The 13,989-nt window shown below is 36.2% G+C and overlaps 5 protein-coding genes and 1 non-coding gene across 7 annotated transcripts; 4 read left to right on the top strand and 2 right to left on the bottom strand.

The window, feature by feature from the left end:
* Nucleotides 1–3: 3 nt before the first annotated feature.
* Nucleotides 4–800, top strand: LOC128862967 (60S ribosomal protein L21). The gene is made up of 2 exons (XM_054101822.1): nucleotides 4–98; nucleotides 217–800. The coding sequence occupies exon 2, from the start codon at nucleotides 238–240 to the stop codon at nucleotides 715–717; it is 480 nt and encodes a 159-aa protein (XP_053957797.1). The 5' UTR covers nucleotides 4–98; nucleotides 217–237; the 3' UTR covers nucleotides 718–800.
* Nucleotides 801–3,374: 2,574 nt separating this feature from the next.
* Nucleotides 3,375–6,573, top strand: LOC128863249 (RNA polymerase I-specific transcription initiation factor RRN3). The gene is made up of 8 exons (XM_054102329.1): nucleotides 3,375–4,002; nucleotides 4,073–4,554; nucleotides 4,643–4,761; nucleotides 4,833–5,068; nucleotides 5,141–5,274; nucleotides 5,339–5,514; nucleotides 5,573–5,822; nucleotides 5,899–6,573. The coding sequence occupies exons 1-8, from the start codon at nucleotides 3,787–3,789 to the stop codon at nucleotides 6,137–6,139; spliced, it is 1,854 nt and encodes a 617-aa protein (XP_053958304.1). The 5' UTR covers nucleotides 3,375–3,786; the 3' UTR covers nucleotides 6,140–6,573.
* Nucleotides 6,440–9,566, bottom strand: LOC128863248 (zinc finger protein 91-like). 2 transcript variants are annotated; one of them, XM_054102326.1, is made up of 8 exons: nucleotides 9,510–9,566; nucleotides 9,259–9,307; nucleotides 9,049–9,195; nucleotides 8,873–8,982; nucleotides 8,269–8,811; nucleotides 8,006–8,203; nucleotides 7,674–7,943; nucleotides 6,440–7,349 (listed from the first exon to the last, which is right to left on the bottom strand). In XM_054102326.1, exons 2-8 carry the CDS (start codon nucleotides 9,271–9,273, stop codon nucleotides 6,581–6,583), a joined length of 2,052 nt encoding a protein of 683 aa, XP_053958301.1. In that variant the 5' UTR covers nucleotides 9,274–9,307; nucleotides 9,510–9,566; the 3' UTR covers nucleotides 6,440–6,580. The 2 variants fall into 2 exon arrangements, with proteins under 2 accessions (XP_053958301.1, XP_053958302.1); XM_054102327.1 differs by lacking the exon at nucleotides 9,510–9,566 and adding an exon at nucleotides 9,458–9,509.
* A 1,138-nt stretch (nucleotides 9,567–10,704) lies between these two features.
* On the top strand, nucleotides 10,705–12,387 carry LOC128864072 (deoxynucleotidyltransferase terminal-interacting protein 2). The gene is made up of 4 exons (XM_054103560.1): nucleotides 10,705–11,017; nucleotides 11,073–11,413; nucleotides 11,905–12,069; nucleotides 12,131–12,387. The coding sequence occupies exons 1-4, from the start codon at nucleotides 10,822–10,824 to the stop codon at nucleotides 12,338–12,340; spliced, it is 912 nt and encodes a 303-aa protein (XP_053959535.1). The 5' UTR covers nucleotides 10,705–10,821; the 3' UTR covers nucleotides 12,341–12,387.
* Nucleotides 11,519–11,839, top strand: LOC128865510 (small nucleolar RNA U85). The gene has a single exon (XR_008454838.1). It is a non-coding gene; the product is annotated as a small nucleolar RNA U85 (small nucleolar RNA).
* LOC128864071 (iron-sulfur protein NUBPL) lies at nucleotides 12,340–13,520 on the bottom strand. Its single transcript, XM_054103559.1, has 3 exons — nucleotides 13,364–13,520; nucleotides 13,164–13,305; nucleotides 12,340–13,109 (listed from the first exon to the last, which is right to left on the bottom strand). The coding sequence occupies exons 1-3, from the start codon at nucleotides 13,433–13,435 to the stop codon at nucleotides 12,397–12,399; spliced, it is 927 nt and encodes a 308-aa protein (XP_053959534.1). The 5' UTR covers nucleotides 13,436–13,520; the 3' UTR covers nucleotides 12,340–12,396.
* Between the last annotated feature and the right edge of the window lie 469 nt (nucleotides 13,521–13,989).

The raw sequence follows: 13,989 nt of genomic DNA on the forward strand, positions 1-13,989 counted from the left end.
TCAAAAATTCGAGCTGTCAAAATTGACATGTCGCTAGCCTGACAGCTCCCTTTCTTTCTCGACTCCATCTTGGACCGCGTGGACATATTTTCCAATAGGTTAGTGAATTTTAGTGAAAAAGTGCTCAAATAATACAAATTTTGTACTAAAAAAGTGCGAAAGCACCTATACTAAAAGTCAAAAAAGAATGTGTACTAAGATTTATGAATTTTTCAGGCAACCAAGACAAGCTTAAATATGACTAACTCAAAGGGTTATCGCCGCGGCACTCGGGACATGTTCTCGCGTCCCTTCCGCAAGCATGGTACCATTCCCCTATCCACATACATGCGTGTCTTCAAAATCGGCGATATTGTTGACATCAAAGGTCATGGTGCAGTGCAAAAGGGTATGCCATACAAAGCTTACCACGGCAAAACTGGCCGCATTTTCAATGTTACTCCACACGCCGTTGGTGTCATTGTAAACAAACGTGTGCGCGGTAAGATCCTACCCAAGCGTATCAATGTACGCATTGAACATGTGCATCACTCAAAGTGCCGTGAGGATTTCCTGCGTCGCGTTAAGGAGAACGAACTTAAACTGAAGGAGGCCAAGGCTAAGGGTGTATATGTAAACCTGAAACGTCAACCTGCGCCGCCAAAGAAGGCGCACTTCGTCAAGCAAATTGAAGAGCCTATTCAATTGGCACCAATTCCATACGAATTCATTGCCTAAGCGAAGTTATTTTGATGTATTTAAACGCTGTTTTTTAGAAAGTATGTGAAAAAAATAAATAGAAAAATCTAATTCTATGTAAATTACAGTTTGTTGCGTTAATGCGAATGTGTAGGGATATAAATTTATTTGAAGGTCGGAGTGCCCAGCAGAATGCATTTTTACAAAATTGAATTTATCATGATTTAACAAAAAAAAGTTATGTATATGTAGTATGGACGGATATTAGCGGAACATTTCTATACTTTTTTCAAGTAACCCCAGGATTCACTTTGGACATAACTTTTTTAGCATGAGTAAAAATTCAATCACTAAAACATGCCATGGAATTTAACAATTTAAATATTTTTTACTAATGAAGCCAAATGATTCACAAACTTTTTATAGAGTAATTTTGAAACCAAAATTAAATTTTTTTAGCTTTATTTGAAAACAAAATTGTTAAACGAGAAAAGCTGAGCAAATTGATCGAGTTGATTTATTTTTAAATACTAATGATACAGTTTTCAATTGAAGTCAATTTACACCATATTTTAGAAGTAAATTTAAACAAGTTTCTTGAAAATTTAAATACTTTAATGGCATTAAAATTTAGTAATACCAAGTTTTTACTTTCAATTCGATATTTAAACATTTTCAGGAACCCGGGATTTGCTAGTATAAATCCGGCACCTGAAATCCACAGGGATCTCGGGTTGGCGTCCTTAGTATAGACAAGGTAGACGAGTTCCTAGTATGAAAAAGGGGGTATAATAGCATTAGAGATCCAACGGATATCCGGTTTGCCAAAATTTACAATTCTACCGGATAATAACACACTATACGTAGTTTCTCAAACTGTTTTAAGTAAAAAAAATCTTAGTAGATGTCTAGGATAATCTTTTTAGCTGTTAGATAGCAGTTACATCTTGAATGTATGTCTAAGGGTACTTTGTTGTTGTTGTTGTTGTTGTTGTAACAGCACAAACATCCCCATACATATATGGGGAATGATGCTGAAGTGATAGCCCTTGGCCGGATATAAATCCGGCTCGCTCCGGTAAAGTAGAACCGTTTAAAATGATTTCTCATTGCAGTCGCGCTTGAGGAGGACAAAAAATTATTACATATATGATTCAAAATTCATTAATTCAGATAGAAACAAAACATTACCCATTACTTGCCTTTTTCTCTCTCCAATTTTTAAATCTAATTTCAATTATATTTCGGAATTGGCGATTTGATTCTCATTGACGGCATGACTAAGAGCTGTGTTAGCCAAGACTTTGACTTAACTTAGCTTTCGTAGAATCTTGGTGAATGTTATCATAGATAATATTGTTATGCTTTCTTTCAACGGCCCGTAATTCTCTCTCCAATTCGCAATTTGCTCTCTCACTTGTGATTCTCTCAAATTAAATAATTCACTATACAAAACTTTTAGAACGAATTACTTCATTTGTAATTAATTCAGTCTCAATTACCTTGCGAACTTAGAACAAATCCTTGTCTTCCGAAATTTGTATCAGAAACAAGTCGAAATTTGCTATCAAAGTGAAAAGACGAGAAAGCAAATTGAACAACCGTTCAATAATAACCAAACAAATTAAATATTAATAATGGAAGCAGAAACAGAATTTATGAAAACATTTATTATGTTGTTGTTGTTGTTGTAGCAGCATAAACATTCCCCATACTTACATACGGAGAATGCTGCTGGAGTGACAGTCCTTGGCCGGATATAAATCCCGGTCGTTTCGGTAACGCAAAACTGACTGTCGTGGAAACGAAAATTTATTATGTCGAGGCGGTTGCTAACACTTCAAGAATTGTGAAGGAGCTCAAGTGCCTTCTAAGGAACTGTTCCACCTCCATGAAGAAGTGACAACTTATTGAGACAACTCTGAAATATGCATTTTGAGCCTCTCAGTTCATCAGCCTCTCTTTCTGGCGTCGAAAACTGTTCATCTCGTCATTTGGAAAATCATTGAGTGCCGAATTAGAACTGTTCGGTGGATGACCCACTAATTCGATGTTTTGGTTAGTTAAAAAACCTTTTGTTTTGTCAGAACCTACAATTTTGCTCTTTTTTGTCACCAATTGCACTAAAGAGTAAACTTTCACCTATTTCCAAAAAACAAACTTCGCCATTACTTCACTCATGGATGTTGTTGTTGTTGTTGTATCAGCTTATTAAACCCTATTAGTGCAAGGTAGTCACCGGTCATCTTCGTCTAGCTCATCTAACGGTAGGCCCAGGAAACGTGTTATTTCGAAAGATTGGGTCCAGAGGGAAAGAGTTGTTAGATGAGTAGGTTCGATGGGGCATGTGGTAAGTATCGTGCGGAGTACCTTCACATACTGGACATATGTATGCCGAATAGGTAGGAAATCAGTCTGCTACAGTATCCAGAATGTAATTTAGCCTTGTCAAGTGCACCGTACCTTACCCTTCTTTATTTATGGTAAAATGTTCCAACTGTATTCTCAAAAAAAAAATTCGGAAATATTGGCACTTAGTTAAATATATTGGTAGTAATTTTTGTAAAATTTTACTATTCACACTACTTAGTAGATAATTACCGAAAATTCGGGTACTCAGTGGTGAAACAAATACGCGTAACTAATAACTTTGACTTCACTAATGCTGTCAAGAGTCCTATAATCAAAGTTAAGCAACACTGTTTTTGACATTTACACAATACGGTGAAATTTTAGCAACGTGCTTTTTAATTTTTCTCGCACACGTCTGCAGATTATTTAAATTACGGCTTAAACGTCGGAAAGCCAATTAATTTGGTTTTGATTTACTTTTGAGACATGTTAGAAAACTTTAAAACAAAAATAACGAAGTTTAGTGAAGGCGAATTAATACAAGTGAAACGAGGAAGTAAAAACATTGCGAACGCTGGCATTACAACAAAGTGCGCACCTACCTGTGAAGGTTAATTACTTTTTGGCGATCCCTTCATAAGTTTAATACCCTTATAGGATCATCATACAACCATATCCTATACTAAATACTACAGTGATTGCCTGTTGTTGTGAAAACATATTTTTCATTTATAAACAACATTAAATTGTGCAATAATGTCGGTGTACAGCATGAAAACGGGACTGTCGTCCATTCTCAAGGCGTATTCGCCAACGGAACGAGAAAAGGCTAAAAATATTGCCATCAATAAAGTGCGTTTCGAGATGCCTAAGTTAAAGGGAATTTTGGATGCGGTAGAAGCAGTCAATGAGCACAATAACTTTCAGCCGTTAAACGAATTCGTGGCATATTTAAGAGAAGCTGAATTAAGTGTAAGATTTGTTAAAAATAAATATTACATAAAACAAATATGATTTTACTAATAGTGTGATACCATTACAGGATAACGATTTTTTGCGTTTGATGTCAGATGCACACAAACTAATAAATGATCTCAGTCCAAAATTTACAAATTTAGTTGAGGCGCTCATCTCGCTTCCATGGACTAAAAGACAGCCACCTGCATTACAAGCTTATGCGGAATTTTACATTGATATTATGGTTGCACACAATAAATATGTGCAATTCGGCATACCCAAATTGATTTCGCTCTGGATACCAGCTGATGGAGATGCTGCGCTCTGGCCGAATGGTTCGCCTATTGAAGATCTAAACACCGAATTAGAGGCTGTGCATAGATTGTTAGATCGAATTTTAACTGCAATACCAATGAGCTTTGAAATTGTGCTAGAAGCTATCGAAAGTAAGTTTCCATATTTCAAGAAAGCAACGCATGTGATCGCTGGCTACATACATAGTGTGCTCTGGCTAATTGAATATAAGCCTATTTTCACGGAATTCGTGGTGCAGTTGGTATTACAAAAGTAGGTTTCATATTTCATTAATGGAATTTCCCATTGAGGGAAATATCTATATGTACATATGCACGTTAAGATAATTTTCTTTTGGCAGGTTGGTTTTGCTGGATGTGAATGCACCACGTAGTGAAATTGAAGAAACCGACTACGATGATGAAGAGTTGGAAGAAAATGAAAATGCAGAAATTTTCGAAATGGACGACTGTCCAAAAGGTTAGGAAAAATTAATTAAATAAATATTAGAATGCAAAGTTTTTTTTTTTTATTTTCGTTAACCACAAAAGATGATGACGTGCAGCCCATGAAGCATCCAATCGCGCATACCATCGATATTTGTATGGAGAAAATGTTTAACTTTTTAAATACAAAAAATCCAAATTTACTCAATGCAAGCGCTGAACAAAAACTACAACTGAACAAATTTTGGAAAATACTTCTTTCGGCATTTGACAATGTGATATTACCCTCGCACAACACACATCATGTGCAGTTTCTCTTATTTTACTATTGTAGCTTTAAGGTGAGCTTTGTTATCACAAAAATTAATTACCTAGAATAAAAATGCTAACGTTCATTTGTTTCTTTACTACAGAATACCATCGCAGAAGCTTTTCTCACCTCTCTATGGGACAAAATTAAAAATCCAAATATTTCTGCAGTTATACGACAGGCTGCTGTGGGATACATAGCGAGCTTTTTGGCGCGCGCAAAATTTGTGCATCTCCCGTAAGAAATTTAATATATTTTATAAAATTTAAATTTCTACATATTATATTTTAAAAATTTGCAGCATTCTTAAACACTACTTGAAAGAGCTCTGCAATTGGGCGCATCAATATATACAAAGCTGTGATCAATATCGTCAGAATGGTTCACTGAAAGCAAATATCGTATTCTTCTCGTTGTGCCAAGCCGTGTTCTATGTAATTGCTTTTCGTAGTCGTGATCTAACGGTTGATAGAAAAAGTATGCTGACTTGAAAATAAATTGTCAATATTATTCACTTATCTTTGGTGCATTTCAGGCTTACTTTTCTTACAATCTCTACAATTGTCAGCTATAGTCACATGTAACTTTAATCCGTTGCGCGTTTGCTTGCCTCCCGTGGCTACTGCATTCGCAGGTGTCACGCGTGCCTATCAGCTAGCCTATTGCCATGCGATTTTGGAGCGAAATGCAAGGCGTAAATTAGCGACAGTATATGCAAACGACGTGGCGACGCCAGAAGAAACACTCGACACTTTCTTTCCCTTCGATCCGTATTTGTTGAAATTGTGAGTTGAATTGTGGGCTGGTCTTAAATGAGACGATATCATCTAATTCTATCTAAATTTAATTTTTACTGCTTAGGTCCGAGAAGCGCATAACACTGCATTATCTACAATATCAGGCTAGTGAAGCTGAGGAAGCGTCAGTTGTGGCGGGGCATAGATCACCGCGTCGTCAACGCAAACGTGGCGACTCTGAGATGCTTGATGATGTCGATGATTTCATAGTAGCCGATAAACGGCAAAGAAATATAGAATTAGCACGCAGTCAAGAGCGAGAAGCTCAATTCACCTACGGACTGTCGCCAGGATTTCATATGTAAATAGAGCTGAATTAACTGTATTCAAAGTTATAAGTTGCAACTTATTTTAAGCGTTTAATTAATATTTTATGATTCGAAATGTCACTCATTTGTATAAATTATTTTTACACATAAAAAGTGTATATATGTAGGGTAGTATTTGAGTATGAAATGTGTCAAGTTAGTTGTTTTAATTAATACAGCCGCTTAAAATTTAATTTTAGTTGCAATATACAAAAATGTTACGTTAATTACAGTTAATACATACCTATATACATATAAGATTATATATTTAAATATATTAAATATATCGGAACGAAATAAGTTCGTTGAGGAAATATATTTTATTTTCCCTTTGATGTAATGTATGAAAATTAAATTATTTGTGTAATTAAATTAGCTGTATGAGTATTACAATGAAATCAAAATATAACTCGCACTGAAGAAGAAACATGCTTTGTTTTAGCCGGTTATTTCCTTTTTATTTGTAGCTACATATTTTTGCAGCCCATGCACAACTTTTAAGTGCGCAATTCTTTGGCCTGAAGTACGAAATTTCAACTCGCAGTATTCACAGTGAAACGGTTGAATACCAGTATGCAGTCTTAAATGCAGGTTTAGTGTCTTCTTAGCCAAATAAGTTTTCCCACAAACGATGCAGACGTGTTTTTGGCGTTCCGCTGCATGCACTAATTGGTGCTCCTTAAGCGTACTACTCAAACTGAAGCACTTACCGCATGTGGGGCATTCATGCAGCCGCTCCCCGGTATGTACCAGTAAGTGACGCTTTAAATCGCACAATTTACTAAACTGACTCAAACAGATGTGGCATTTATGCCGGGGTTTGCCAAGTATTTTCCTAGTTGATTGCAATTTGGGAACGTCTTTCTGTGCGCCCTTGTGACGATTGGACGATATTACATTGCAGCGGACCACTTTAATGGCTACTTTTGACGCCAGCTCTGTGACAATCACTAATGCATTTATTACCCTTGGGCTGCATGTTGTCTGCTCCTCCTTCACTCGGTGCTCTTTGGTGCCAGTGTTCAATAAACGTTTGAAGTGGGCAAGCATGTGAGCATTACAATGCGACTGCTGTTTGAAAAATCGTGCACAATATGCACACTTGTAGCAGCGGATCACCGCTGAGGTGGCGCCAAGACGCGTACGCCTATAAACTGCGTGGTAGATGCGACGATGGTTGCCCAGCACGGAAGAATTCGAAAAAAGTCTGCACGAAAGTAATATTTAAATAGGAAATTAGAAATAGAATTCGCCATTCCCATGGCAGCCGGGTGGTTCTGCGTTACCGGAATTACTCGTCTATTTCCCGACCAAGGGCTACCGCCCCAGTAAACTAACCCTGTCTAGTGTACCGTATCCCACCAGAATTCGTTGTTGTTGTTGTTGCAGCATAAACATTCCCCATACTTACATACATACGGGGAATGCTGCTAGAGTGACAGTCCTTGGCCGGATATAAATTCGGGTCGTTTCGGTAACGTAGAACCGACTGTCGTGGAAACAACCAAAAATCCTCAAAATTTTGCTTTACCTGCCACACGTGAAGCATTTCCATTTAGCAGAGATACGCCGAGCTTTTACATCCCCTTCGAAATTTATTACAATCGAGGTATTTTCGGTGTTATTCATCAATTCCTTCGATTTTGTATAAACTTCGATTGGGGCTGGTAGTAGTTGTTGCACAAAATGCAGGTCTTCATCCGCGCTCGCATGCTTGTGTGACGAAAGCGCTGTGCTAGAGTTGAACGTAGCTCCACAGATTTCGCATTTATATTTAATTATATAGGCATTAGCGTGTGTTCTATAAGAAAAGTACTTATAATTATAGCTGTAGCTGTCATTGAACGATTTTCAGCAAAATACCTCGTATGTTTATCCAACAACCGCAACGAACTAAACGCTTGACAACAAACTGCGCAGGGATAATGTTTGGAGAATATGCCTATCTGCTCGTCTAAACGATGTATTTTCACATGATCGTGCAGCTTTGATTTGGTGCTAAAGGCGCTTTGGCAAAATGCACACTTGTAAGGTTTTTCTCGTGTGTGCACTCGGTGGTGTCTTATAAAAAATAATACATAATTACTAAACGAAAATCATATAATAATTTTAAGTTAAGAGCAAACCTAATGAAATCGTAAGTTTTTCGAAATTTTTTCGAGCAAAACCCGCACACATATAGAGCACATCCATTAGACTGTACAATACACTGCGCGCGTAAGTAGCGCTCTGTTTCCTGCGTGCTCAAACGATCTCTTAGTTGAACGACATTCATGCAAGGTTCGTCGACGTTCTGATGCAAACGCACTTCAGCCAAGTTAGTGGAGTTGGTTGTTGCAGCTTCTGTGTTTGGGGATGCTGCATTTTCTGTAGGTTCCCCAATAGGCGCTTCTAATGCTTGCATTTCATTTTGAAATGCTTTCAACTGCTCCAAAACATTTTGCGTCAGCGTCAAATCATCTTCCACTTCTGCATGGCAGGCATTAAAACTGTTTTTAGTTTTAACGTCGTCTCCGTGTACAGTATTTATATGTCTACTAAGTTTTTGTTTACTCCTATATGTAGATGTACACCGCTCGCAGGCATAAGCATTGTTCTCTGTTTTTCCTGCAACTTTTGGCGAATGCTGCTTTTTATCATGCGAACGCAAATTACCTTTTTGGCTAAAACTTTTTGGAGAAAATCTATGAACGTATTTGCTTTAAATGATTAATTAGCAATTTAATTTACCTGAGCGGACATTTAGCACATTTATAACTTTTGCCATTGATCTTATGTTGTTCCGTATAATGGCGTTGTAGTGAAGAGTTCTGCGTAAATCGTTTGAGGCATTCCGAGCACTGAGTATTCGAAGGAAATTCATTTACTAATTATTACTTCTTGAATAAACAAAACTTAGTACATACCTTAAAGGGCTTCTCAGACAAATGCACTACTTCATGACGAAGAAGTAGGCAGGGCTTTTTAAATCTTTTACCACATTTAACGCAAACATAACGACCAGCCTTTTTGTTGGACGAGCATTCAAAGGTACCAACAACTGTTTTGCTTTCCTATGGAAAATAAGTTTTAAGTTCAGCCAGTGTGCAATGAAAGACTTCAAAATTCAAACTTACAGTCCCAGAATCCATTTGTTCCGTTATCTTCTACATTTAAGTATGTAATCTACGTAAAATAAAAATTTGCTGATTATCAATGGGTTCTATACATAAAATATTGCGCCAAATATTCGAGAGTGCACGCAATGTTCGGACAAGTTAAAATGAACATATTTTGAGAATATTTAAATTCGATAAATTTATGAAATTTACAAACCAAATTCGTTTTGTAAACACAGAATTCATTATAAAATACTAGAAAATATTACCTTACACAAAAATATAATCAGTTTGCGTTGCCAATGATGCTCACATTTGAAATTATCGATAATTAAACGACTCGTTTTTGTAATACGTTCACTTTAAGTAGATGATCTATAAATCCACCAAATTAATCTACCCGTTCACATATGGCAAATTACCTGCAAAATTGACAATCAGCTGTCAATACTGCTTTGAGAGGTTTTTCTTCATAGAAATTATTTTGATTTATTTTATTATCTGTTTATTATTATCAGCCAATCGCGCAATCAAATTAGCTATCCTCCTTGTATTTTCTGTATATTGTTAATAATAATTAAAGAAACCAAAAACACCGAAATATTCCACCAAAATAATTTCTATGAAGAAAAATCTTTTATAGCAGTACTGACAGCTGATTGCCAATTTTGCAGGTAATCTGCCATATGTGAACTGGTAGATTACTTTGGTGGATTTATAGGTGATTGATGCATATAGGAACGTATTATTAAGAACGAAAAAGTAGATCATCTATTTATATGTGAACGTATGATTATTTTTGAATTTTCAAGGTTCGAAGGTATAAAGAAAACTAAAACAAACTTTAAAATCTGTACAAATTTCACATTTCTCTGATACACAGCTATTTTTAATTTTTTTTTTATTTTTGTACTTTATAAGTTAAATATTGGGATATCTTATTCGTTCCCAGCAAAAACCTTTGAATCTGAATTTTAAATTTTTAAGGTTCCAAAGTATAAAGATTAAAAAAAATAGTCAAAACGTAGTTTTATTGGAAAAAATTGTCAAAAATTGGGCTGACCAAATGCACCATGTAACTCGTAGCATGGCGGACATATGTATGCCGAATATCATATTCAAAAAATGGAATGAGATTTTATAAATAAAAATTAAATAAATTAAAAAATATCGATGGTTACGATAACATAATCGGTAGTTTTAAATCTCTATTAGTGCTACCAGATGAGAGAGACACCCCTAGATTTTGAGGTTTTTAAATACCTAGGCTATATGTATATAGGAGGCAAATATTAAGGGAAAAGTTTTAGAGGAAAAACGCACTGGATGAAATTCAAAAAGAATTTTTGGGTCAAATTCGTCAAATGATTTATTAGGAGCAGCTTTTTAATGTCAAAAATACGCTCGCAAAGTGTGCAAAAGGGGGAAACGGCATGTCCTTGGGGTAAACTGCTGTAATAACCTGGCAACACTGATGCCTATTGCAAAATGAAGAAAAAGTTCTGAAGAAGTACACGCGTGTTTTGAGTTGACGTTCCAACTGATTTTTTAATGTAGCAAATTTAGCGAAAAAATACAAAAATGTCTTTATTTGTTTTGGACATTGCGGGTGACACAGATTTACTAGAGCGTGAGTCTCACGGCATAGCAACTGTAGAGAGCAAATCACAATGGCGTACTTTGGAAGAAAACGTCAAGCAAGTATACCCTGATGGTATAGAAGCCTCCGCAAATTTAGAAGAAAACGACGAGAATGAAGAAAACGAGGATTACTTTGGTGAGCAAATTGTTACATTTCATTTAAGTACATTTAATACCCAAGTGCTTTATAGGTTTGCCACCACCTAACGTGGACATCTCGCAAATTATTCGGGAGGAACTGCCGAAATTAATAACACCAAAAACCAAACTGGAAGAAGAACTAGATAAACTAACAGAAAAGATAAATGCAACCATTTTGCAAATGAAGGAGCATCCCATAAAAATCCCTGAAAGAGGTTGTTCTACAATGGATTTTTCAGACTATAATCCAGCAACTGGCAAATTTGATGTCGAACATCAAGTGAAAATCGATGTTGAGAAGGAAATGGCAAAATCACAATTGGCGAATGGTTTTGGTAGACTTAAGGAGCATCCATTCCTCACTAAAAAGAAACAACGCGCAATCCACCGGGTAACACATAATTAAGCCTTTTGTTTAAATTAGCTTAAATCTAATATGATGACATATTCGACATCTTAAGTCGCAACAATACGGTTGCGATCGTTACCATTAGTCGTTGCTTGAAGAAGATTGCATGACGAAAGACTCGAGCATAATTGCATTGCAAGACAACAGTTTCGCCCGTTGTAATCTTAGCAGTTGTGTCAGAGCTTGTGGCAACTGCTGTAAGGCCAGCGGGACAGTAATGTTCACAATATAGACTGTCAACGTCAATTTAGTTCAATGACGGAGATTTAATTTGGAACGCACAGTTTTATCTTATTTTTTTATTTTTATTTATTATCTTTGAAACGTAATGTCTTGCTGATAAAGAATGAAATCTTCCTAGATGACTAGTCGTACATATTGAAGACCTCTTTAGTAACCTGAATCATTGAAATATTTGTATTAGGTTAAGTAAAATTAGAATTATTCAAGAAATATTTTTTATTTCCTCTAAGGTTGAATGTTCGAAAACAAAAGGTCCAGGATGGTATAACTTGCCTGCTACAGAGAAAACAGAGGACGTTGAAAATGAACTTAAAATTTTACAAATGCGCTCTGTGCTAGATCCTAAACACTTTTACAAGAAGAACGATCTGAAAGTTCTGCCCAAATACTTCCAAGTAGATCACATTGTCATAATGTCTTAAAAACAAATAATAATTGAGTCATTGACTATTTCAGATTGGTACTGTGCAACATTCGCCTTTAGATTACTATAGCGAGCGCGGTACGCGTCACAAAAAGCGTTCACTGGTTGATGATTTAATGGAGGATGAGGTTACGCAAAATTATACAAAACGAAAGTTCAAAGAGGTGATTGCACGACGAGAGAAGTATGCGCATCGCAAAGCTATGCAAAAAATGAAGAAACAAAAGAAACACAAATCTTAATATATGTACATAATTTTTTAGTTTAATAAATAACGTAACCAAAAATATTAAGTACTTTATTTCGTTCCCTGCTCTGACGCTCCATTTAATTCTAATGATCTTGCTACAAATTTCGCTAATTGCCGATAGCTTTTACCATATTCGGTTTCGGCATATTTAACTACTGAAGGAACTCCTTCATCACAGCATTCGTTAATATTTCCATCCAATGGGATGGACACCAATATTTTCGTATCCATTTGTTTTGCAAAGGTATCAGTTGCATTTTTGAAAATCTTTAGTCGCGTTTGGCAATTTTCGCAAAAAGCGTGACCCATGTTTTCCACTAAACCAATTGTCGATACCCCCAACTTCCGATACATTTGAGCTCCACGTAGCGTTACTTCAAGCGCTGCCTTTTGTGGCGTACTAACCAATAAAACACCTGCAATCGGTACATTTTGGGCAAGCGAAAGATGTACATCTCCAGTACCAGGCGGCGTATCAACAATAAGGATATCAATTGGTGCCCACACAGCACCTTTTAATAGCCGTTGTATTGCAGACATGACTAGAGGCCCGCGCCATATTATTGCATCCGTATGTTTGGCAAGCAATCCCATTGACAGGCATTTCACACCGTAATTAACTGGTGGTATCATTAAGTTTTGTTCATCAATTAGCGGCTCTTCGTGTATATTCATCATTAAAGGAATAGATGGCCCGAATATATCTGCATCCAATAAACCAACTCGCTTACCCATATTTGCAAGGCTAACGGCAAGGTTTACTTAAAATATAATCATATATGAACGAATGAATTACTTTCTTAGGTGTTACATACCTGCTACTGTGGATTTACCTACACCACCTTTGCCAGAGGCTACCATCACAATGTTCGTTACCCCAGGTAGAGGCGCTCGTTTAGGCAGTCCACGCGCCATCAACTCCTTCTGCTTTGGAGTCAGCTCTGTGGCTAATGAACGCTAAAGATTATATGCCATGTAACAACTTCAATATTACATTTAATTAGTATTTTTATACCTTACAAAAATGTAGCAACTGTGTCCTGAGCATTTTCCGGAGGATACGATTTGAACCGAAAGATGTAAACATTAATCAGCTGATGGCAAACCCGCGTTTGACTCGATATGGAACAAGCAACACAGACATTGCATACATATCTTTAACCATGAATAATTGCAACATATTTACATGTATAAATGCCACATAAGATGGAAAAATTTAAAAATTTTAAATTAAATAAAATATAAAACACTCATTATCGCCTGGTCGGACTAAGAAAATGTTATAATTATTATTATTTCTCCGCGAACGAAAGCTCGCCGCAAATGTCTAACTCGCTCCTCATGGTATGCTATGGGTATTCAATCGAAATCGAATTTACAAAAAAAAAAAAAAAACATTTACTAATTCAGAGGTTTGTCTTTGTCAGAGAATTGCCCTTGCCCGAAAAGTTGCAATTTAACCCACATCTTTGTTAACTGTTTAACTGTTACACATGTCAAATGTTGTTGGTTATGGTAGATGTCGTTGTATTTTTTTTTTTCTGTTTAAAATCGTTGAATATACAACACCGTTCGACAAAAGTTAATTTTTCGTTGCCGACAGGAGCTAGGCCTGAATGAAAATAATTTGGAAATATATTT

Source organism: Anastrepha ludens, chromosome 5, assembly GCF_028408465.1.
Source record: "Anastrepha ludens isolate Willacy chromosome 5, idAnaLude1.1, whole genome shotgun sequence".
In the NCBI taxonomy this organism is placed as follows: Eukaryota; Metazoa; Arthropoda; class Insecta; order Diptera; family Tephritidae; genus Anastrepha; species Anastrepha ludens.